The sequence below is a fragment of the Pantherophis guttatus genome, chromosome 1 (assembly GCF_059756535.1).
Source record: "Pantherophis guttatus breed Tessera chromosome 1, ASM5975653v1, whole genome shotgun sequence".
Taxonomy (NCBI): domain Eukaryota; kingdom Metazoa; phylum Chordata; class Lepidosauria; order Squamata; family Colubridae; genus Pantherophis; species Pantherophis guttatus.
In genome coordinates this window covers 59,446,001-59,470,804 of record NC_142063.1, presented here as the reverse complement: position 1 = coordinate 59,470,804, position 24,804 = coordinate 59,446,001, and the positions used below count along the sequence as shown (strand labels likewise).

The 24,804-nt window shown below is 36.8% G+C and overlaps 1 protein-coding gene across 4 annotated transcripts in view; it reads left to right on the top strand.

Annotated features, from left to right (window-relative positions):
* AKAP6 (A-kinase anchoring protein 6) overlaps positions 1-24,804 on the top strand; it is a 260,229-nt gene that overhangs the window by 211,955 nt on the left and 23,470 nt on the right. For 3 of the 4 annotated variants that reach the window (XM_034417989.3, XM_034417988.3, XM_034417991.3), the window contains 2 exons: positions 228-452; positions 18,035-18,250. In XM_034417989.3, coding sequence (XP_034273880.3) covers positions 228-452; positions 18,035-18,250 — 441 coding nt within the window. The remainder of the gene's footprint in view (positions 1-227; positions 453-18,034; positions 18,251-24,804) is intronic. The other variant, XM_034417990.3, reaches the window with a different exon arrangement.

Here is a 24,804-nt window from a genome sequence, read left to right as displayed (position 1 = left end):
ATTAGAAATATACTAAAAACACTAAAACCTGTTCTGTATCTATTTACCTGGGATTGAGCCATGCTAAATTTAACAGAATATTCTTTTTTTTAAAAAACATGCATAAGATAAATCAGGAGTTAGAGCAACTAATTTGGTTACTTTCTAGTCAGTGGTTAGCTATTAGATATACTGTACGTACTTTAGAACCTTAGATTAATCTATGTTTTCTTTCTCTGTTGCATTAGAAAACTCTACAAGAGAAAATTCAAGACTCATTGGTGGGGCACAGCGGGTTAGGAGCACGTGACTTGCTTTCCCCTGAAAGTGGCAACCTAGTAAGGCAGCTGGAGGTCAGAATCAAAGAACTGAAAGGATGGCTGAGAGATACTGAGCTTTTTATCTTCAATTCCTGTCTGAGGCAAGAAAATGAAGGAACAATGAATGCCGAGAAGCAACTGCAGTACTTCAAGGTAATAAAAAAGCATTGATGCAAATTGGGTTGATTTTTGGAGCAATATAAAATATGAAATGCATATATGTTTAGTACTATATACTGTTACCTGCATATTCAAGTGTGAACATATAATTTCTGCACATTTCTATGAAGACATTGCCTTTTCTGTAACAGAACTTAATCTTTAAAATAAATCTTTCTGTACATAAACATTTGCAAGGACCAAAATAATTTCAGTCTTACATCCTGACTCCTTATAACATTCAGTACTGAATTCTGTACACTCCATCCAGCTTAATGAAGACTCATTGTGTGATTTTAGTAGTAAATTACTCTTGCATAAGTTTAGCATACATAAGAGAAAAATGGAAAAGCATGCAGCTGGTTTTGTATTGGTACAGTCCTGTGACCTATTGATAGAAACCAACCAGGACCTTTGCTGTATAGGTTGAGATTTGTTATTAGCTGTTGCCCACTAGCCAATATTCTGGCACAGTCTGAGCCTTGTTAATCAACACAAATGTTGATCCAGGATAGCAATTCTGACAGCAGAATATATCATGATAATTGTATTGTTTTATCTACATCCTAGCCAATGTAAAAGCATAACAGAAGTTGTAATTGAGCACACACGGGAGGATCATACTTGATTTTGGGTGCACTCAGAAATTGATCTTTTAAAAAGGGAAAATGCAACATTGTGCCATTTTGTGCCATTTTGTCTCATCTTGCCTTATAGTAGATGAGTGCTGCTGGGGAGTGTCTAAAGGAGTGAGTTTTATGACCAGAATTTCCATTGATAGTGGATGCTATCCACTAGGGTGGTTGCTAAATGAGTTATGACCAATTTTACAACTGTTTATGCCATGGTTGTTAAGCAAATCACTGCAGTTGTTAAGTGAATCCTGTGGTTAAGTAAATTTGGCTTGCCGCATTGACTTTGCTTGTTGGAAGCCAAACACCATATACACTGGTTGCCAAACAACTGAATTTTGTTCAGACTGTGGGGATGCTACAATGGTGATGCAGTAGTTATAATGCAGTATTGCAGGCTAACTCTGCTAAGTGCCAGGGATTTGATTCTCACTGGCTGAAGGTTGACTCAGCCTTCCATCTTCCAAGGTCAGTAAAATGAGGATCCAGATTTTGGGGGACAATATGCTGACTCTGTAAACTGCTTGGAGAAGGCTGTAAAGCAATGTGAAGTGGTTTGTAAGTCTAAGTGCTATTGCTATTGCTATAAGTCATAAGTCACTTTTTTCAGTACCTTGAGACTTCAAATAGTTGCTCAACTAATGTTTGTAAGTTGAGGACTACCTGTACTCTAAATGTGTCAGAACTTTTCAAAAGACTAAATAGGAGGATGAATGCAGTGTTAAAAATACAAGGATTTCCACTCACAGGCAAATTTTTAGAGTGTATTTAGCTGGAAGCATTTTTAAGTCTTCTGGAACAATTTGCTCAAACTGCAGATTTCTAGAGAAGTGCTGGACACACATAAGTAGTAGAATTAGATCTACAGATAAACTTTGTAGACTGCCTCAATACACTCCAGGACAGAAAGCAGGATATAAATCTAAAAAATAACTGTAAAAAATAAATACATGGCTTTTTTTGAGCTCATCCAATGATGGAGAACTCATTATTTCTTGGGGTAATTAGTTTCACAATCAAATTGTTCTAACTGTTAGGATGTGTTTCCTAACATTCCCTCAGAACCTGCCTTCTTGTAATTCATATTTTGTGTCCTGTTCTTTGGATCAGTGGAAATTGACCTTTTTCTGCACTATATCCTTTTAAGTATTTGTAGAGTGCTATCTACTGTATTTGTAGACTTCTGAAATTTCAGCCTGAATTTGCCCGTACTTTAAATCTCTCTTTGTAGAATTTCATTTCTAGTTGACACTCCCTACTGAGTCACATTTCCCTTTTTTTGCAGCCATGGCATACTCAATTTTAGTTTGTCATCAACTAGTATACCAAGACCTTTTTCAAAGATTTTACCAAAATGTTCCTTAGCTTTCCATTTACGTCTCTTACATTTCATTAATTTTATTTCTTAAATCTGTCTTCTGAAATATTTGCTATCCAGTCCAATTGGGGTTAATCTGTAGAACTTTTAATCCACCTCTTCATTTAATAAAAATGTTGAGGAGTTACAACTGCAAGACCAATCCCAGCACCTACCCCCAATTTAATGAGGAACCATTCATGAGCACTATTGAGCACAGTTTTCAACCATCCATGTATCTATTGGATTTTCATTGTTATTTAACCTTCACTTAACTAGTTTACTAATCAAAATGCCATAGACTATTTATTTAAATATCTTGCTGATATCAAGAAGCATTATGTATAAAGCATACCCACAATTTACTGATGAAATTATCTAATCAAAAAATTGAAATAAAGTTAACCTAGCACGCCAATGCTGATTTCCTCTAATGACCACATTCTTTTCAAATTCCTTTTGATCAATCACTTTATAACCATGCAAGAAACTTCCCATGGTTGACTATCACATTATTGATTTATGTTTTTTGTATTCTCTTCTTCCCTTTTATCAGGATAGGAACAAGATTTGCTGTTTTCTAATCATCTGGCATATTGCCAGTTATTCACTTTGTAGTATTTTCCTTTCCCTTTTCAGTCCCCTTGAATGGACTATAAGGATAGGTAAAAACACCACCTGAGTCCATTAACTTGATTTTTTTCTTTATACTTAAAATTTACATTTAATATAGTCCCTAAGACAACAAATGAATCACCTTTAAATAAATGTCCAGTTTTAAAAGCATTATTGCATACTGATTTTTATGAGCTGATTATCTATCCTTACAGTTTAAAAATACAAATAACTGAGAATAAACAACAAAATAATAAAACAATATATTTAAATATAATAATAATTTATAAAATCAGGACAAAAACTTTATATAGCAAGTAATATAAGCCGTTATAATTGTTCTTAAAATGTGATCCCCAGCACTGAAAACAAACAGTTTAACAATTCTGACTAAGTAGAATTATGTGACGTGATTTAGAAATGATACTTTAAATTTTAAGGATTGATTGATTGATCAATCATGTGTTGTCAGCTTAGTGTCACTATTAACAATTACATAGATAGAGATTCTCTGAGAAGATCTGTTCGTTTCTTGCCCCTTTTGATCCTCCCATACTGTAATCAAGCTCATCCTCCTTGCTGATGGTTCTCTTCTTCTTACCTTTCTTTCCTTTCCTAGCATTGTTATCATTTGTTTGTTTGTTTGTCAAACATGTACAAGGTAGCAAGTATAAGTATGAACATAAACATAAACAAAGAAAGTAAATACAGATAAATGGGGACAGTAAGACAGGGACGGTAGGCACTCTGGTGCGTTTATGCATGCCCCCTCATCTCAAGAGAACATCCCCTCATCTCAAGAGAACTTTACATAATGTGCCCCAAAATATAATAATTTTAGACTGGTCCTTTGAGTCTCAAGTGGATCTATTTGTTCAGTGATTCAATTTTTTTTCCATTTTCTTGGGTATCCTTAGGGGTCTTCTTCAATACCACATTTATAAGTATTATTTTTCTCCTGCTTCTTCACTATTCAGTTTTTGCTTCAATAACGTGTCACGAGAAAACCATTCCTTGCACAATTCAGATCTTTGTAACTATGGACATGTCATGGTATCTGAATATCTTTTCCTTCATTATTACCCTGCTAAGTGCTAGTTCTGTAGCATATTTCTTGACTACAGGCTTTCTTTCTTTTATTTTATTTAACCCCACCTTTATTATTTTTTTATAAATAACTCAAAGTAATGAACATACCATTACTCTTTCCTCTTTTTTTGTTTTCCCAGAACAACAACCCTGTGAGGGGAGGTAGGCAGAGAGAGAGTGACTGACCCAAATTGGTCACCCATCTGGTTTTTCATGTCTAAGGCAGGACTAGAACTCACAGTCATCCAATTTCTAAACAGGTGCCTTGACTATTAGACCAAACTGGCTGTTGTTGGTAGTCAATCCTAAAAGATAGCAGCTGTCTACCACTTCAGTATATTTAATGTTAATAATATGGCTGATTGCTGTACCTGTTAAGTAGATTGATGTTTTAATAGATTGATAAAATTATATTTTGATTCTAGTGGGTCATAGTGATAGCTGCCAACACTTTAGTAATAATATACAGAATTTGTATCTATTAGAATTTTCTTTCAGAATAACTTAATCTTCATATTAAGTTATATGATTAGAATTTTAATAGATTTTTTCCCAGAGTACTATAGTGGACTACTAATAACATAGGAACATGTACTAAATATCAGTACATTAGCATAGCATTAGCATTAGATCCTCCCATGCTGTGTAGCATAAATATCATCAAATAAAGAATATTCTTTAAATAAAAACAGTTTAAAAAGTAAGAACAGTTTAAAAATTTACTTAACTTTGCATAAGATGTAACATGGAGAAATCTTTTTAAAAATCATGTTTGGTTAGTCATTCAGGATATCTCTGTCTATATGATATACTTTTGGAGATGACCTGGCATAAATATAGATGCCAATTATTGGCTAATGGTGCAAGGAATTTAATTGTTTTCAAGTAATTTAAAGTATTTTATAGTGTACTTATATGCTTATATTTCAAAGCCTATAATTTGACAGGAGTGATTATCCTTAAATTATTTAACCTGAATAGCAATGAGTCATGGGTAATTCTTAAATAATCAAGCATATTTGAAGTAATTTTTTTGTTAAAATGTAGCATTTTACATAACATAGCATTTGCATTTTTTCACCTGTGAATGGGCCAAGAAAGAAAAATAAGGCCTTGATTACAAATGTGGATATTTTTAATGCTAAATGTCACATGCCATTTCAAAACTTGTCAGTGAGATCTTGTACTCCTACAAAAGAATCTTGGCAAGGGAGATTTTCATTGGAACAATTTGGTGGATAATAGTATAAAAGGTATGCTTCTTAAATAGAAAAAAAAATACAGTTCACTTTTAGAAAAAAGAACTCATGATGTCTTTTAAACTGTCATTCCTTGTTCCTAACTTGCAATTAGGCAGCATTTCCAAAATGTCATTCTGAGATTTTCCTTCAACCATCATCCTAATAAAAACTGACGGCAAGCATATTATAACCAAACTTTCTCCCCTGTAATTACAATGAAGAATTTCAAACAGATTAATAAGGGAAATTCTACAACAGATTTCCAGGGACAGCTATGAAAACAACAGCATGCTTTTAAAGAAATACGCTGCAATATTGGCAAGATGGATGACGATCAGGAGACAAATCTATGAGCAAAGCTGTTTGGAGAGAATAGTTTTGTAGTATGTGATATATACTATGTAAATGAGCTTATTAGGACACTCATCTTTTATTATTGGTGCCCAATTTAATAGAGGCATTTAAAAAACAATATTTCTGCCTGACTCCTGGGACAGAAAAAGACACATTGATATAATTGAAATCAAATGATTGTATGTTATACTATTTAATCATGTCATTTTTCAGTGGCTGTTCCTTGTGTTTCATTGCATGGTTATAGAATAGTTAGTTTTAGTATAGATTAGGTCTCCCAATAGTAATCAATCTTGTAGGTGTTAGTTTATGAAATCAGTTAAAATATTCCTATTTGCCAATATTTTCTTTTAAAATATGACATCATAATTTACGTCAAGGATGTGGTGTATGCTTTATTTTTGTTTTGGGAGATTACTTATAATGGTCTGTTTTTTTTAAAAAAAGTTCCAATGTATCTTGTTTAGGAAGTATAGGTAGCTAATTTTTAAATTAAAGAGCTCATCATAGGATAAATCAAAATATAGCTAAAAACGAATACTGTGAATAACAATTTCAGCTAACGTGTGCAAAGATACCTGTTTATAACAAATATAAAAATACTGATGAAAGGACTCTCTACATTGTGCATATATTTAATGCAACCTGGCTATCAAGCTGCCCTAATCCATCTCCTTTCGAACAGATTTTAGAAATAGCACAGGGCACAAACAAGTAAAAGGCCATAAATTACTTTAAGGCTATAATTCTAGCCATACTTATGTGCCCATAAATCCTATTGAATCATAAGATTTATTTCTGAGTATACATGCTTAGGACTATGTGCTTTTTTGTGATCATTTTCCTATGATACTTCATCAGACTAAAGCCAGACTTTTTTTTAAATCCAAAGCCATGTTTTCATAACCCCTAATCCAATGTGAGGCCTTAAATACTGCTCTCACTTCAAATTTCCTGCCTTGATAAGAACTGCCCCTTCCACAAGAGAAGGGAAGAAGATATCAGAAATTAATATCCCTACTTACTTCTGATTCTGGACAGGCTGACTTCAGTTCTCGTTTCCTTAACGGAATTCAGCCCCAACAGAAAAATGATTTTTAAGCTTCCTAATAGTTGAAGAAGCTTCTTGGATGAGAAGCAAAATGTCTCATCCAAGAAAAAAACAAGAAAGTCCAGTTGCCTCTTGAAAAAGCATCTTTGGGACAACTATGACCTGGATGACTGAGAATCTCTACAGACTTTTAGCTCCCCAACAGCATAATCCCAAATTCTCCTGCAAGAATTCCACTCATTTTCAAGCAAACACAAGCAGAATTTTCATACAGATTTTCTTGTTTAGCAATGAACTCTAACACCCAGATAAGACAAATACGAAGTATGCTTCCAGGGTAAGATATTGAGAATTTTCTCTAAGGGTTATGATAGATATATCATTTATAGAACATTAGGATCTATTTGGAAGTACTCTCAGCACTGGTATTTTATAAGTAACTCTCCTTCTTTGTTGACTATCTCTGGAGAGACAATAAAAGTTGACTGTGAAGAGTATTGATTAGCTGGAGTCAATAGTTGGATGAACACTTCATCTCTGCTCATATTGTAAGAAGTTTGGTATATCATGGGAATCCTGTTTCAGAGAAACCTTAGCAGCATTTAGTGTATTGCATTAAATATGATCATGTGCAAGAGGAAAGCCTTGCAAATGTGGAACTGGATACATGACCAGAACGACAGTAAGCAGTGTTTGGGTTGCTGGTGTATAAATTAATCATGCAAATTGCAAAGCTGGCAGAGCTTATGTATCTGTTTTAAAACTACATTTGCCCTTCAAGTAAATGTCATAATAATAAACTGCAGGAAAGTAAATATGGAGGGAATCTGTACAAATCATGCACATCTGCATGAAGCTCATAGGTGAGATCATCCATCACCATGTGTTGAGGAATCATCAGTATGCTGAAGAAACCCAATTTTGCATCTCCATATCTGGTAACCTGAATGATGTTATTGCTATCCTTTCATGGTGCCTGGAGGCTGTGGGAGCTTGGATGGGGGACAACAAGCTAGAGTGAACCCTACCAAAACTGAGTAGCATTGGGTGCTTGGAACATCAAGATCTGGATCTTTAACATTTTTAATTCTGGACTGGTTACACTACCCCCTTCAAACCCCATTTGCAACTTAGGGGTTCTTCTGGACTCATGACTCCTTCTAGATGACTAAGTGGTGGGCATGACTAGGAGAGCCTTTGCACAACTTTGGTTTATGCACCAGCTATGGCCTTTTCTGAATCAGGTCTCCCTGCGCTCAGTCATTCAAGCCCTAGTCCAGGGGTCTGCAACCTTAAACACTCAAAGAGCCATTTGGACCCGTTTCCCACAGAAAAGAATCACCAGGAGCCACAAAACCTGGGTGAGCATGGCCAACTTGACATCACTCCCTCCCCAATCACGTGACCACCAGCCCCCAGCCACACTTACCCAGGTTTTGTGGCTCCTGGTGTTTTCTGTGGGAAACAGATCTCTCTCTCTCTCTCTCTCTCTCTCTCTTTTTCTCTCTGTCTCTGTTTCTGTCTCTGTCTCTGTGTCTCTCTGTCTCTCTGTCTCTCTGTCTCTCTCTCTCTCTCGTGTGTGTGTGTGTGTGTTCTCTCTTGAACCATTTCCAAAAACAGGCAAGGGTTGGTGTGGTTTTTTTTTTTTTTTGGCTGATGTTGTTCTTTCTTCTTCTTTGGGGGCTTTTTACCATATTTATATCAAGAGTCATTTCAGATTCCCAGATAAATGAATCTCTTTCGTCCTCCTGCTGGGCCTCCATCAGCTGAACCCACCACTGGCTGAGCCCATCCCTCGCCCTCGCCCTCCCAGTCTCTCCTCGCCTGGCCTGAGAAGATAAGGACAACGGTGGGGGATAGAGACTCACTCCATATTCTGGAGCTGGAGCGAAGCATCCCTGTACTTGCCATATCTCGCAGGTGCTTTTCTGGACCTTGTTGGTGCTGCGCACACCTTGGTCACTTAGGGAGATGCACGACTTGCTCTCCGCCCTGAGACACTGGCTCAGCCTGGCTGTGGCTGATGCTGCTGTTGTTGCCACCTCCATAGCCTGCCTGCTGCTCTCACAGCACCTTGCACAGCTCAGTTAAATTTAGTGTGCTTCACAATGGGGGGGGGAAGATGGTGTCCCCTCCTCCTCCTGGAGCCCATTACTATGCAGAGCATCTGGGCTTGCCCAGTGTCTCAGGATGGAGAGCAAGTTGTGCATCTCCTTGAGCAACCAAGGTATGCACAGCACCAATAAGGGACAGAAGAAGCGCCTGTGAGATATAGCAAGTACAGGGGTGCTTCGCTCCTGCTCTGGAATATGGAGCAAGTCTCCATCCCCCACCGCCACCCTTATCTTCTCAGGCCAGGCAAGGAGTGACTGGGAGAGCGAGGGCAAGGGCTGGGGCCAGCCAGTGGTGGGTTCAGCGGACAGGGAAGCAGGGGGATGAAAGAGCTGCATGTGGCTCCGGAGCCGCAGGTTGCAGACACCGCCCTAGTCATTTCTCGTCTGTTCAACATGTTCTACACCGAGGCTGGGCTATCGCTGAAATGAATCTGGAAGCTTCAGCTACTGCAACGTGCAGCAGTGTGAGCAATCTTGGTGCTCCTACAATAGCCCATGTTACAGTGCTGCTCCGTGCGCTGAACTGGCTGCTTGTTTGCTTCTGGGTGTAGTTCAAGGTGTTGGTTATGACCTTTAAAGCCCTCCATGGCATGGGTCCTGATTATTTATGAACCATCTTGTTCTACTAGGACAGGCCTTTTCTACTCATACCATCAGAGGAGGCCTCCTGCGGATCCTATCAATCAAGGATCCCTACCTGGCAGGATCCAAAAGAAGAACCTTCTGTGCCATAGCACCCACCTCCTCTCCTTCCATGAGAGTCTAGAGTAGGATTGCCAGGTGTCCACTATTTGAGCGGACAGTCCACTTTTTTCACATTATGTTCACTATTTTTTTTCACAAAATAGTGGACATTTTTTTTATTCAAAAGCTTTATGATGAAATGGTACGTAATCTAAAGCTGTACAGTCTAAGAGAATAAGAATAGGAGAATCACGTTTTGTCTTTTTTTTCATAAATTAGAATGAGACAAAGATTGAATATCCATTGAACTCGATTCTCCAAAAAAATTAATGATGAGATTAAAATAAAAATATATTATAAAATTATGTACACTTCACATTTTTAAAATGTATTGTAGCTTGTGTCGACTGACCTAAAATGGCATCGAGTGATGAGAGTGACAGTGTCGAGACTTCGAATTCTTTAAAACGAAAGAGAGGAGTGTGCAAATACACCAAAGACTGGGAAGCTACTTTTGCATGGATTACCAACAACGAAACCGACAGAACAAATACGACGGTCTACTGTAAATTGTGTCAGAAATTGTTCACAATTGAATATAATGGTATAAAAGCTGTCACACAGCATGCAAGCACAAAAAATCATTTAGATAAGGAGAAAATAGCTTCCAGCAACAAGCGAATCAATTCGTTTTTCATTGTTAAAGACTCCTCTTTCAGTGAGAAAGTGACTGTAGCTGAAATGGCTGAAACTTACCATGGGATCAAACACCATATTTCTTTCCTGGCTCAAGATTGCGGTATTAAGTTAATGAAGCAAATTTTTGATGATTCAGAAATTGTAAAAAAGATGTCTTGTGGAAGAACCAAATCATCAACTATTGTCAATGAGGTTTTGTATCCTTTTTCTATTGAGTTGGTTTTCAATGATCTTAAAACTGGAATTCCATTTTCTCTCTCCACTCACGCATCAAACAAGGGAAATCGCAAAATGTATCCCGTTGTTGCACAATATTTTACTTGTGAAGAAGGACTGTGTGTGAAAATTTTAGACTTTTATGAGGATTCTTTCAAAGATTCTACATCAATAAAAAATCAGCTGTATTGAGTTCTTAGTGATAACGAATTGGAAATAAATAATGTTTCAGCTTACTCAGCAGATAATGCATCGGTCAATTATGGAGTAAACAAATCTGTTTACCAAAAATTATTGCTGGAAAATGACAATATTGTAGCTGCTCATTGCAATAATCACATTTTACACAACAGCGCAAAAAAATGCATTAAAGCAGTTATCTTTTGATATCGAAAACGTAGTGCTGAAGGTTTTTGCCGAATTTTCAAATTCTGCGAAGAAACGAGAAGAGTTGAAATCATTTTTTGAGTTTTGCGAGTCAGAATTCCATGAAGTTTTGCGTCATGTTCCAACACGTTGGTTAAGTTTGTTTAAAGCAGTTGAAAGACTTCTTTTAAACTGGATACCTCTAAAATCGTATTTTATTTCTCTTGGATCTGATGAGTGCCATAAGGTTATCTGGAACCTTATTTCAGATCAGGAAAATGAACTCGCAAAGGACGATGAACCAACAATTTCAGAATTGTATTTATATTTCACGCACTTCTTCATGTCAATAATGCAAGACACCCTACTGAAGCTGGAAAGCAAGAAAATTCTTGCATGTGATCTTCACATTATCATGTGTAAGCTGCGTGATTCTTTGCAAAAAAAAATACGATGAGCAGTTTTTTGGAATGAAAGTTTTATTTGCCTTACGTAAAAAACATTTGCCTGAGAATGCCGTGCAAAAGTTCAAGAAAGAAGCCATCAACCTGTATCAAAGAACCATTGCGTACCTAGAAAAGTGGTATAATTTCACCGATTCAGTATATGAGACGCTAAATTGTTTCAATCTAATTGATCGCAATAATCCTCCAACTTTAGAAGAAATGACGAACATCTGGTTATTATCACCATGGCGAGAAGAACTTCCACCCAACAGTCTCTTCGATGAAATTTCTGCCTTAGAAGAAGTTTATGTTCATCTGCAGGGCGATTCATCCCTTGATAAGTGGACGTACTTTTCAAAAAAGAACCAGCTCCGAAACTGTTGCAGTATTGTGCATCAATTCCGGTATCAAATGCAAACGTTGAACGAATTTTCAGCATCATGGGAAATTTGTGGACTGATGAACGTAACCGACTGCTTGTACCATCAGTTCGAAGTGAACTTTGTATATTTTTTAATATTTCTCAACGTTGTACTGAAATTAAAAAATTATTCCTTAAACATAAAGAATTGATCAAAGCTGCACAGTCAAATAAAAAATACACACAACAGCAAAGTAAAATGTAATTTAATATTTTACATATTATAATATATTTGATGTTTTGAATTTTAAGTAAAGTTTTGAAGTGATTATTTTAATACGTGTTAAAATGTTTGTAAGAAAATATATAATTTAATTGTAAATATTTTTTTATTTTTTTACTACTTAACCCCCCCTCCTCCCCGCTTGTCCGCTATTTTTTGGAAGCAGACCTGGCAACCCTAGTCTGGAGGTTTGGGCCTGCCAGTTGGCCTGGGGACCTAATGGGGGAGTATCACAATGAAGGTGGCTATTGGACTAATAGCTGACTCCTTTTCTCCACTGCACATTTTGTTTCCTCCCACCCATCTTTTAATTCATATTGCTGTATTTTCATTATTTATTTTATTGTTTCATTGTTTTACTATTGTTATATTTACATTTTTAAAATAATTTTATATTTTACCATTGTAAGCCACCTAGAGTAGCCCCACAAAGAGATGGGCAGCAAATAAATGTACTAATAAATCAATAAAATAAATAGAAACAGAGCAATTGTTCAAAAGGATACTGATTAATAATTCAGCCATGTTATAAATGCAATCATAATTCTGATGAAGACTTTTCAGTTTAAGAATGTCTTTCGTATTATTCAGAAACATAAAAAATATTCTAATTAGAAATTCTTATCAATCTCTTGATTCAAGAATTCAGGTTAATCAAAGGATTATAGATACAGGTAGTCCTCCATTTACAACAATTCATTTAATGACTATTCTACGTTACAATGGCACTGCAAAAAGTGACTTATGATCTTTTTTCACACTTACAACCGCTGCAGCATCCCTGTGGGTCATTAGAATTTGGCTGCTTAGCAACTAACTCCTGGGGTCATGTGATCATCATTTGTGAGCTTCTGACAAGGAAAGTCAATGGGAAAACCAGACTCACTTAACAACCATATTACTAACTTAACAACTGCAGTGATTCACTTAACAACTGTTCCAAGACTGGTCGTAAAATGGCACAAAATTACTTGACAACTGTCTCGCTTAGCAACAGAGATTTTGGGCTCAACTGTGGTTGTAGGTTGAGGCCTACTTCTACTCCTCAATTTATGATTAAGATGGGTCACGAAAAAGCTACATAAGGACCGAGATCTTCCCCACCCACCCCCATGGTCACATGACCGCATTTTGGGCACTCAGCAGCTTCTCCTTATTTATGGTTGTTTGCAGTCTCCCATGGTCATGTGACTATGATTTATGACATTTTTGCCAAAAACTGATGTTTATTGTACTTGTCGTTTCTAGCAAAAACCACCCTACAGCGAATAATGGATTTGCTTAATGACTGCTGTGTGTGCTTAACAATCACTGCAAAAAAAATTCATAAAATTGAGTCTGGTCACCCTGGTGATCCATTTTACAACTGTCATGATTTATGATTTAAATTGTGGGCTTAATTACAGTTGTAATTCAAGGACTACCTGTATACCTTCCACATATCAAATGCACTGTATATTTTGATACATAGGATTGTTAGGTAAATGTTGCCATTTTATACAGTTAAATTGCTCGAAAAGGGCCTAAATGTGAACAGTATATTATAATATGGTAAAAGTGTGCAGAACACTGTAAATTAAATACTGAACTTAATCCCAAAATGAAGAATATAACTTTATCCTTCTTCAAAAGTGTTAAAAAATACTGTATAATACTGATTGTAAATCTTCACATGTACATGATGTGGAATGGACCAAATAAAATATGAAGCTTTACAACAGGACAGAAGTAAAAGCAGTGGTGAAATCCAGCCGGATCTCTCCGGCTCACACAAACCGGTAGCACCGGCGGCGGGATGCTCTGCCCACCGGCCGGGACATCATTATGTCCCGTTTTTGACCCTCTGCCCATGCACAGAAGGCTCTGCGCATGTGCAGAAGATGCGCGCGTGCTCACACTCTCGAACCAGTAGCGAAGGCAAGTGCATTTCACCACTGAGTAAAAGGAAATATTGCTTACTATGAATTATCTCTGCATTCTAGATCTTTCTATTCAATGTTTCCATAAATGAAATACAAAATACAAATATTGAAGCTAAATATGCAGGTATCAAAAATTATCTTGGTCCATTATAAAAGTGTTCAAAGAAGTAATGAAATAATTTCATAATTATAAACTGCTATTATTCATGTGCAGAATGGTTAGTTTCATTGCTACCTATTTTCCTTTATCATCCAGCCTAACGAAAAGACGTGTTTCAAAAACTGGCATCTTCATGCTTTGTAGTTTTATGTATACCTAATAAGTCATTCTTTCACTGACATTGTGACCTTTATACTTTGTAACCATCTATAAATAATGTGTGTGTGTGTGTGTGTTGACTTACTAGTGACAAGGTGATCCTTTCTAGGAAGGAAAAGTAAAATAGCACATCATCTTTGTTTACATCAATCCCCATGAACAGTGGGGTAGGGTGTGGTGGGTGAGAGAATTTTTTCCTCTGGCCATTTGTGATTTAAAAATTTCAGTCTTGTCACTTTCAAGAGGAAAGAACATGACTATACCTGTCTGAAGCTGACATACCCAACAATTCACTTCAGCCTTGGGTCTGAAGAAAGGGTCCTATTGAGAGAGGCATATACATGCATGCATGCATGCATGCATGCATACATACATACATACATACATACATACATACATACACACCAGAGGTGGTATTCAGCAGGTTCGGACCTGTTCTGGAGAACTGGTAATGGAAATTTTGAGTAGTTCGAAGAACCGGTAAATACCACCTCTGACGGGCCCCGCCCCCTTCTATTCTCTGCCTCCCAAGTCCCAGCTGATCAGGAGGAAATAGGGATTTTGCAGTAACCTCCCCCTGGAATGGGGTGGGAATGGAGATTTTACAGTATCCTTCCACTGCCACTCCCACCAAGCCATGCCACGCCCACCAAGCCATACCCACAGAACCGGTAGTAAAAAACTTTGAATCCCACCACCGATACACATACATATATCCTATATTCAGTGATATAAGCTATTATGCCCATCATAACTAATTGGAGCAGCTTAGGAACCTCATGAATAAATAAGTTCATGAAGTTGTGAGTGCAATCAGGGAATTGAGACCACACAGAATTGTTATATAAATGTGCAGCGGATGTATCTAATACTCATGGCAAGGAAAAGAAATGTCAAAAGACTGTTGACTCAAGAGAACAGAGGAAATGGCCTAGGATTTAAAGATTGGGATGAAATATGTACAGTGAAATCACAGATTAATGGGCCTTTGCTCTGATGCAATGGACATTTTTTTCATTCAGTTGTCACCCCATTTAATGTCCATTAAATGAATATTTGTCTGTTAAATAGAGGTCTTCCAGGAAATGGCATTATTGACAGCAACTATGTAATAATGCAAATGGCATAAATTAATGCAATAAAGCACAACGATAATTTATGGTCATTCAGATTTAATGGACATCCTATCCCCTTTAATGGGTTGGTAAATTGATGTATACACATACACATATGTATCTCTCTGTTTGATATCAAGTCCTGGATTTTGTAACAGGCATTTATAGTTCTTTGTAATAAAAAGATATTATCCAGCTATGTTGAGTCTGTGAAGCTTCTGCTGATAGTTAGTAACTGAATATGGAAGTGATTTTCTGGAGAGTAAAAAATATTTAAGATTGTTGTGGTTTGTGTGAAGTCCTATATACAGAATCAGAACTTCTGTATCTATCTACTTGGAAAGCTCTGCTTAAAGGTCTTTGATGGTGGTAGATTTATATCTGAGAACATTCTGTAAATATAGCTTAAATTTCTGGGTTCCAAAATGATAGAATGAGTCTCCAATACATAGTCATTGTTAGGTTATCATACCAACTGCCCAGTGAATCTCTCTGCAGTTTACAATAAGAGATCAAATCAAAATACCTGAAATATTAAAACAATTAAAATCACCAATTGAAAAGCTCTTTTAACAGGTTCTTTGCATGGCTTTTTTAAAAAAGGAAAATAAAAAGATTAGGCTACCAGTTTATCATTCTGTGGAGCTCCCACAGAAAAAAGACTTCATAATAAGATGCTACGAGATATGCCATGGCAATTGTAGACGAATCTTTTCAGATGATCTTAAAGATTGAATTGATAGGGGGGTGATTTTTGGACCCCGTGTGTTCTTTCAGGTTGCCTGGACCCAAGCCACACAGAATTTTAAAGTTCTTTGGTTTTTACCTGGATATTTCCCACTGTAATGCTTTTTACAAAGGGATAAATATGTTCTCCTCAGTTCTATACTAAATGTAGGATTAGAATTAAGGGGAGCCCCACATAGGTCAAATTATAATAGCCAAATCTAGATATAAGATTATAACCAACAATGTAAAGTAATTCATACAGCATTATTTTTTTATCAAACTTGTATGCTAGCCAGCTCTCTAAAGGCAACTCGTATACATGTATTTCAAGGCCCTTATGCTGCTTCAGTCCTTCAAACTCTAAGTAGTTTAGAGCAGAGAATCAGTAATAAATAAAATAATATAATAAAAAATATCAATACTTGTGCTGTGTATATCTCTAGATAGTATAAACTATCTGTCAAACAATCAGTACATTGCATCAGTACTGATAATGCCCTTATACATGTTATGATTATATTCAAACTTAACTCTGTGATCCTAAAGATACTTGGAAAAGCCAAGCTTTTAACAGCTTGCTAAAAATAAAAACTGAGGAATATAGATCTTATTTCTGGTTGTGGGGCACTCTTCAAAGGGGAAGCTTCTGCAGAAAGCACTTGTCTTTGAACTTCCATCATGCCTCAGCAGCAGGTACTCCTCTGCAGGCACAGTGGATGGATGGACAGAGTCTATTGGAAGGAAGCAGCCTTGTGTATCACGCTGCAGACCACTAGCCACCATACCCAGCAAGAGACACATGTCAGGACATTGATTATATTATCTTGTAGGTTTTCCATGTGGTAAATCCTAACTAGAGGTCAATATGGTAACATCATCCATTTGTTCCCATATACAGTATATCATGGAGGGATCCCCCTATAAAATGTAGTCTCTTTACCAATAATCTATTTCCAAAACTTATGAAGTAGAGTAAGATCAGTTCGAAGTAGGCTTCATCACTCTAGTTAGGAATCTATTTACAAATATATTCCTGATATAAGCCATTACCCTGACAATAAAAAATCTTCCTTTGGAGCTTTCCAACTTTTAGGATTCTGTAGCAGTTCCCTTCCCTCCTGTTGTGAAGCAGTGTAGAATCATCCAAGAAAGCAACTTTTTTTTTTTTTTAAATCTATTACGGAAATTTTTTAAAAAAATTGTCTTAGTGAATATAAACAACTTAAGTCTATTAAGTTGTTTAAGGCACCACCAACATGACTTCTAAAAATTTTGAACAAAGAAGGGACACATCATTTATACATTATTTTCAAAATTAGCTATCCAGCCTTACAGGAACGTATTTGCATTTTGATCTGACTGTTGTTCACTCAAGAGCTGCTGCAATCTACAAATAATTCTTGCAATGTATATGTACAATATACAGGTAGTCCTCGACTTATAACCAAAATTGAGCCCCAAATTTCTGTTGCTAAGTGAGACATTTGTAAGTGAGTTTTGCCCCATTTTACGACTTTTCTTGCCACAGTTGTTAAATGAATCACTGCGATTGTTAAGCTAGTAATATGGTTGTTGAATCTTAGCTTCCCCATTGACTTTGCTTGTTAGAAGGTCATGAAAAGTGATCACCTGGCCCACAGGACACAGCAAACGTCATAAATATGAGTCAATTGCCAAGTATTTGAATTTTTATCAAGTGATCGTGGGGATGCTACAACGATCATAAGTGATGAAAAATGGTCATAAGTCACATTTTTTCAGTGCCGTTGTAACTTTGAACGGTCACTAAATGAACTGTTGTAAATCGAGGACTACCTGTTATAGTGGTCATACATGTAAGAAATACATTTGCTTTATACCCCACCTACAGGAGCTCAGGGTGCTTAACAACAACCAAAACAAAGTGCAAAACATAAAAGATGACCATAAAATCCATTAAAATCAATAACAGTATATTGACATTGACCCTTCTTCTGTCCACAGTCTCTGTGCTGTGAAATCAAGCAGAGGCGTCGAGGGGTAGGCTCAGTGTTGCGTTTGTGCCAACACCTCCTTGATGATCAGGATACCTGTAATCTGAATGCGGACCATCAGTCGATGCAGTTGATCATTGTAAATCTTGAAAGAAGGTGGGAAGCTATCATCATGCAAGCAGTCCAGTGGCAAACTAGATTGCAGAAGAAGTTGGCAAAGCATCCAGTAAGTGATACCTGTCTGACTTACCCCCCGCTTCCCTTCCCTTCCCTTCCCTTCCCTTCCCTTCCCTTCCCTTCCCCTTCCCATTCGACTTACTGTTCCATTGTCTCACACTTTTTTTAAAAAAAATTATGCTATAGCCAGGTACAATAGGAGCCAAATAATTTGCTTTTAGAATTTTTTTCCCCTTATAATTCACATCTTAATTTCCACATGGATGGAATCAACTGATTTATGGATTGGGCAGAAATTATTTTAAAGAATACAATTCTGTATTTTACATTGTGTAATGTCTCTACTGAATGAAATGATTTCTGGAGAATAAAAACTAATGGTAGATAAATAACATCAGTCCTTCTTAAGATTCAGTCCGAACTTTTTTTTTTTTTTGTAGACATTCTTTTAGCATCTGGGATTGCCTTTTTTAGGATAATTTTCAGTTAGTGTTGTGATAGGGAATGGGGCAGGGACATTATGATATTTTGCAAGTCTACGGAACTGGAACAAAGTGTTGCAGTTTTAGGTACCTGTATGTGTCATTTACCTGCCAGTGACCGCTAGTTCATATCTAAATACTTCATGTTTTTTCTTCCTCTGTAGCACTATCGCCAAGTTCATCACTAATAAAATCACAGAGCAAGGAAAATGTGAGGCCATAAATGTTGTGTTTGAGCTTGAATTATTATAGAAATAGTTCTTGACTTATGACTGATCGTTTAACAATGGTTCGAAGTTACTATGAACCATCCCTACAGTTACTTATAATCTCTTTTCAGAGTTACAAAGCTGCATGCACCCCCACAGTCATATGATCACATTTTGGGCACTTGGCAATCAGCTCACTTTTACTGCCATTTGCAGCATCCCACAGTCAGATGATCATGATTTGTGACTTTTTTGCCGATTTCCAGCATTTGCCCCCAATTTCCAGCAAAAACATCCTTGAGGAAATTGCATTTGGTTTACAACCAGATGTTTGCTTAATGACTGTTGTAACAAAAAACAACAACAACAAAAAACAGTTGTACCTTCAAATCTTGTCATGTGATGCTTCGTATTATGACCACAACAATTTACGACTGAAATTACAGACCCAATTTATTGTTGCCATAAATCAAGTGTTACCTGTATTAGAATTACATCTAATCTGTTCCAACCCACTGTACTACAGAACAGTCATATCATCCTTGGCAAATATTACCATAATATTGCTCTTCATTTTCTTGGATTTTGGCCATTGATTGACAGGGTCTGTTTGGTTTAATAATTTCCAGGTTTTTCACCAGTATTCCTAAGGCAACTCAAAACATTGGTAAAATAAAGAGTAAATTTAAGAATAGCTCTGCTGGATCCATCTTTGTCCACCATTTTGTTTCTCAGAGTAGGCAATGAAATACTTTTCTAGCCTCAACCATCTTTGTTCTTCTGCCATTAATTTGGAAGCCAGATGTGTTCGAGCCATTGATAGACCATAACTATATTCAATTGCTATTTAAATCTTTTAAAATTAGCTTTAAAATTTAAAGCTAATTCACTGGTGGCAGTGAATTCCACAGGTTAATTATGCACTGTGGAAGAAGTGCTTTCTGAAGAAGTATACAGTATGGTTTCTGTCTTTGCAGAACTCACCTTTGCCCCCAACAGTCGTTTGATTTTGCACGAAGAGCACACTGGTAGTATGGCAACTCCAGCTAACCCTGCAGCAAACCGTTTCTGTCTCACTCCCTATGTTCTCATACAGTACAGTACAGCTGGTGAATATACAACATATAGCCGGGAGCAGAGAGGGTGATTGGTTGTTGTTTGTTTTGTTTCACTTAAAATACCTGCAACCGGCAGTGAACTGTTCTTTTGCATTGTGCTTCCATTTCAATTTCACCTTCTAGAAGGTCCTGGTCTCTTCTGCCTCAAGCAGAGGCAAGGAGCAGCCATGGGAAAACCTGGTGGGCTGCTAAACACACAAGAGTGCTGCTGATGGGAAACAGTTTTTTCTTTTCCAGGCAGGCAACTGCTTGGAGGTACTGCAGTACCTCTAAATAAGTGTATATGTGTTAATTAAAGGTGAATGCTGCTTCTGCAGCAGGAGAGAAGTAGTCTTGTGACTTTATTTGGATAGGAATCGATGGGGAGGTGAGGTAGAATGAGTGTACAAGCATTATGGTTTTTTTTGTCTCAGGACTGGACAGAACTTCACAAGCTCCACACTGCTTTGTTCCCACTTTGCCCGGGAAAACCTGGCCTTGTTTGTTGGACTGAATTATCTTTTACCTAGTAGGGAACACAATTTGTTTCCTGCCAAGATATGGCAGCTATTAAAAATTCTTTCTAGGTTTGATTGGGAGCGCAGACGATATTTTTGTTTTGCGGAGACTTGTAGCTGCAAACATATGCACCATATAAAAACGTGGGCCTTCGTATGTAAGTATTTTTCCAGTGATGAAAGAGTTCTTAGAATCCAAATGTTCTGGTTGGAATTGAATTTCGTTAGCTTCTGCTGCATTCGCTGTCTCCCAATTCCAAGCTGGCATTTTACAGCATTTCCTTTCATTCAGTTCCTGTGTAGTCATTTCTTGGGTTGATCCCAAAATTGCTTTCTCTGCCTTGTCTATTTCCTTGAGCTTGATGTTGTGCCAGTCTTGGCAAATGAATAGTTTCCCTGGGAAACTGTGTGTGTATGTGTGTTTTAATTGAGGTTGTCCAAAATATACTGTAATATATAAAACAAAGCGGATGTGTTTGCATCTCTGATGGCCTCTTACTTGATATTATTAAGAGTCACTGATATGGAAAAAGATTACTTGGATCATTACATCATGCAATATGGAAGGTCAGGAGCTATTTCCATCTTTTCTTTAAAGTGCTGTTCTAACATTTTCCTTTGTCCATTTTTTTCCTAATGATATCTACTGGCATTCTATTATTACTGCTCAAAGATTTAATCGAGTGTTTAATTTTTCTGTTTAATTTCAGTTATTATATCTTTCTTCTTCTCCTCCTCCCCTGCTCCCAAAGGAGGAAAAATTAAGTAAAGGAACTACAGGTTGGGACTATTAGCTGGCTGTCCAAAATTCCCTTTTTGGATGAAAAGCACCCGGTGATCAAAAGACATGTTAAGCAATTGTTATTTTCTTTTCCCTGTGAATCCTGAATTTGCTTAACACAACCAGTGTTTTCATATTTTCTAGAAAGAAGGACTTTATACTTTAGTTTAACTTTCCCAAATTTGCATTAGTGCATGATCCTTCTTTTCCCCTCTTTTGAATGTGCAACTGTTTTAAAGACAATACACTCACACACACACACGTGCGCATAAACACACACACACACATCATTATTGTCATTAGGGAGTTGGGTGGCATAGAAATGCGACTAATAAATAAATAATAAATAAATTTTTGTAATGGTGCATGCCAGGGGTGGGTTCTACTTATCTTTACTACTGGTTCGCAACGGGATGCATGCGCAGATCACCTATGATGACATCCGGGGTGGTGGGCGGAGCCTCCCACCAGTTTTACTACCAGTTCTTGCGAACTGGGGGCAACCCACCACTGGTGCATGCCAATTTCTCAATATTCAAAACATGTGTATGAACAATAACAACAATAACAAAATCCCTTTAGTTTATTCCACTCTGGCTCTAAGAACAGCATGGATTACCAGGCCCATCTTAACATTCCCAAAGAAGGTAAAATGAATAAACAACACTAAATTAATTCAATCCATCCAGTTGCCTAATTGCTAATCCACTATTCTTCCCTTTGGCTGCAAACTCTCTTTCCTTCTCTAATGGTTCTGAAATATGTTACTTGTATGTGTGATTCATAAGGATTTCTAACCTATTCTTCCTCTGAGGAAGCCATTCCATTGTGCTGAATTAAAACTCCCTGAATTCTAAGCCATCCTGACCGTTCTGGGAGTTGCATTCAGCATCTATGAAAAATAGGATTTTAAATAGAATGCTCTAAATTTTGGATAGTAAACTAGCTATGAAGTAATTCAGGGAATCTTTTTCTTAGAATAAACTATTCTGTTTTAATACTGTGTTTGCATATGTGTGTCTGTCTACTTGTCTGTATTTTATAGCTGTTCCATACAGTATTTTATATTCTGATGAAAACTTTTTAATACTACATCAATTGTACTAACTGACATTTTAATACTCCTTTAACTTTCGGAACTGAAAGCTAATGTTTTCCCAGCTGAAACTTGGAAATGTTTAAACTGTTTTTAATAAACACTTGTAAATATGAACAATTTTGTATTTTATAATCAACTTTGAAAAGAAAATGTAAATTGAACAAGAAGCCCTCACACTTATTTTTCTTGCCTTCTTCCTCATCTTTTTTTCCGAAGGCCAGTTTATTCATTAGACCCTTATATGCTATCTCTTTTTTTCATTTCCTGAGGAAAATGAAAACATAGAAGGCTTAACCAGGGGTTGCTTTGATGCTTCTTTTGTCTCCTATTCAAGAAAAAAAAATAGACAGTTTGAGGAATTCACTCTTGCGTTTAAGCTACCCATTCACTGACCAGATCTTGCTCTAACTCCATTCTTTCTAGAAGTATCCTTTATACACTGTATCATATTCCTGTCCCTACTTTCCAGGCAGCAAACCATGTGGGCTGGGTACACATGAATGAATGCATGGATGATCTGTGGCTTAATGTTTTGTGAAGCCAGCAATTGTTGTTTGTTTCATAAACCATGGTTAAACAAACAAGGCATAATGCAATAGATAAATCCAGTCCACTTCTGACTGAGTTTGCATAAGATTGCGCCTTAAATATATTTTAAAATATAAAAACACATTTTATTTATTTAACCACTCATTCCCAACATAAATCTGAGAAAGAATTAAGAAGGGGGAAAAACCCTACAAAGTAAGCATGTTATTCTTCTTATTTATTTAAACTTATTTGACAGCAACTCTAGTGGACTTTTGAAAGGATTTTTGTCCTTTCCTATTCTTTGATTTCACTGACCTAGACTTCAAATTTATATCAGATAAAACCTGCTTGGTTTTTTTTTTTTCTGTTGCAATCTACAAGTTACTAATTCCCAACAGAGACACAGAAATTCTGAAGCAGCATTATCAATTTGGAATAGTCTGATAGCCTGTTACTGATTCTGTATAATATTCCTGACTCGTATTATTCATGTGGTTTTGAGAAGCACTTCCATTCCATCATGCAAATTTTTATCTACCGCCGAACATTTCTGTAAGTACACTGTTCTGTGTGTCCAGCACAATTCCCATGTGCGTTGGCTTTGAAAGTATGCTGTACATCCAGCCACATAATTGAAAATAATAAGGCCACAATAAATGGGATGGCCTTAGGGTATAACACCCAAGGGATTCAATTGGTGTCGCTCTGCATCAGTGTCCATGCATCATGGTAATTGAGGTAACATAACCAATTACCACATTTTAATTAGAGTTGTAAGAACTTGGAAAAATCTGCAGTAGTGAGACAGCTTATTTAAAAAAAAAAAAAAACTACCAAGCATTTTCTTTCCAGAAGCCTTTTCTCTTGGTTGCTTATTCTTAGGAGTCAAAGAGGCTGCTGAAAGTGCCATTTAAGAGAGGTTGGGAAAAAATCCCAGATTCTTTATAATGAATGAAAAGCAAACCTGGAAAACAAAATGTGTTAAAATGATGCATTGCCGCTAAGCCGATATCCTCATCCACTTCTCCCTTTGTGCTTTTTGGGAAAAGAAAACACGCCTTGGTAAAGTTGGTCCTAATGGTGTCCCTGTTCTTTCCTTTTCCCTTAAGAAAAAGCAAAACAAATAAGTGGTCTGATGGTCATTACATACTTTTTTGGGGAGAGTGGGGTGGAAATCTACCGATGAGACAAATGGAAGAGCCATTGTTTTGTTATTTGTATAAATTGTCACTTAGTATGGACAATCCCTAATTAAATGACTTAATGGCAAATTAGGTAATTATTTTGAACAGAAGGAACTAATGGAGAAAGAAAAAGTATAGAACTTTTGAAAAAGTTTTTGTGAACTCATGTAAAACTTAGAACAAAAAACACGCAGTGAGTGTGCTCTACAAATAATCTCCACTTATTACATTCCAGTAGTGTGAAGGGTTTAACCTGACTACTAATTGCGCAGACTGAAGTAAAAAATATTTTGGAAGAATCACATAATCTGAATTGTTAGGAACTCAAATGTTATTGCAGGAGAGAGCAGAATATCCTCTGCTGTTACTGTAGACTGCTCATTTTCATAGTTGTCTGAGGGTCAAACTATATAGTACAAGGACTTTGGAATTCAATCCCTTTTCTCCTTGCCTGGTAAGCGATCATCTCCATCAGTAGTATTTGCTCCTCCGGAGAATGTACACACACATATGCAATCCTCTAATGAGTCTCATAGTTGGAGGACTGCATATGTGTGTGTATTTTCTTGTCCTGGTGTTAGGTGCATTATGAACAGAAAAACATCCTTGCTGGATCAGATGTACATCATGGCATTCTGAAGTATCCATCTTCTTTAAACACACATTTATTCGGCTTAGATTCATAATGTCTTTAATTGCAGA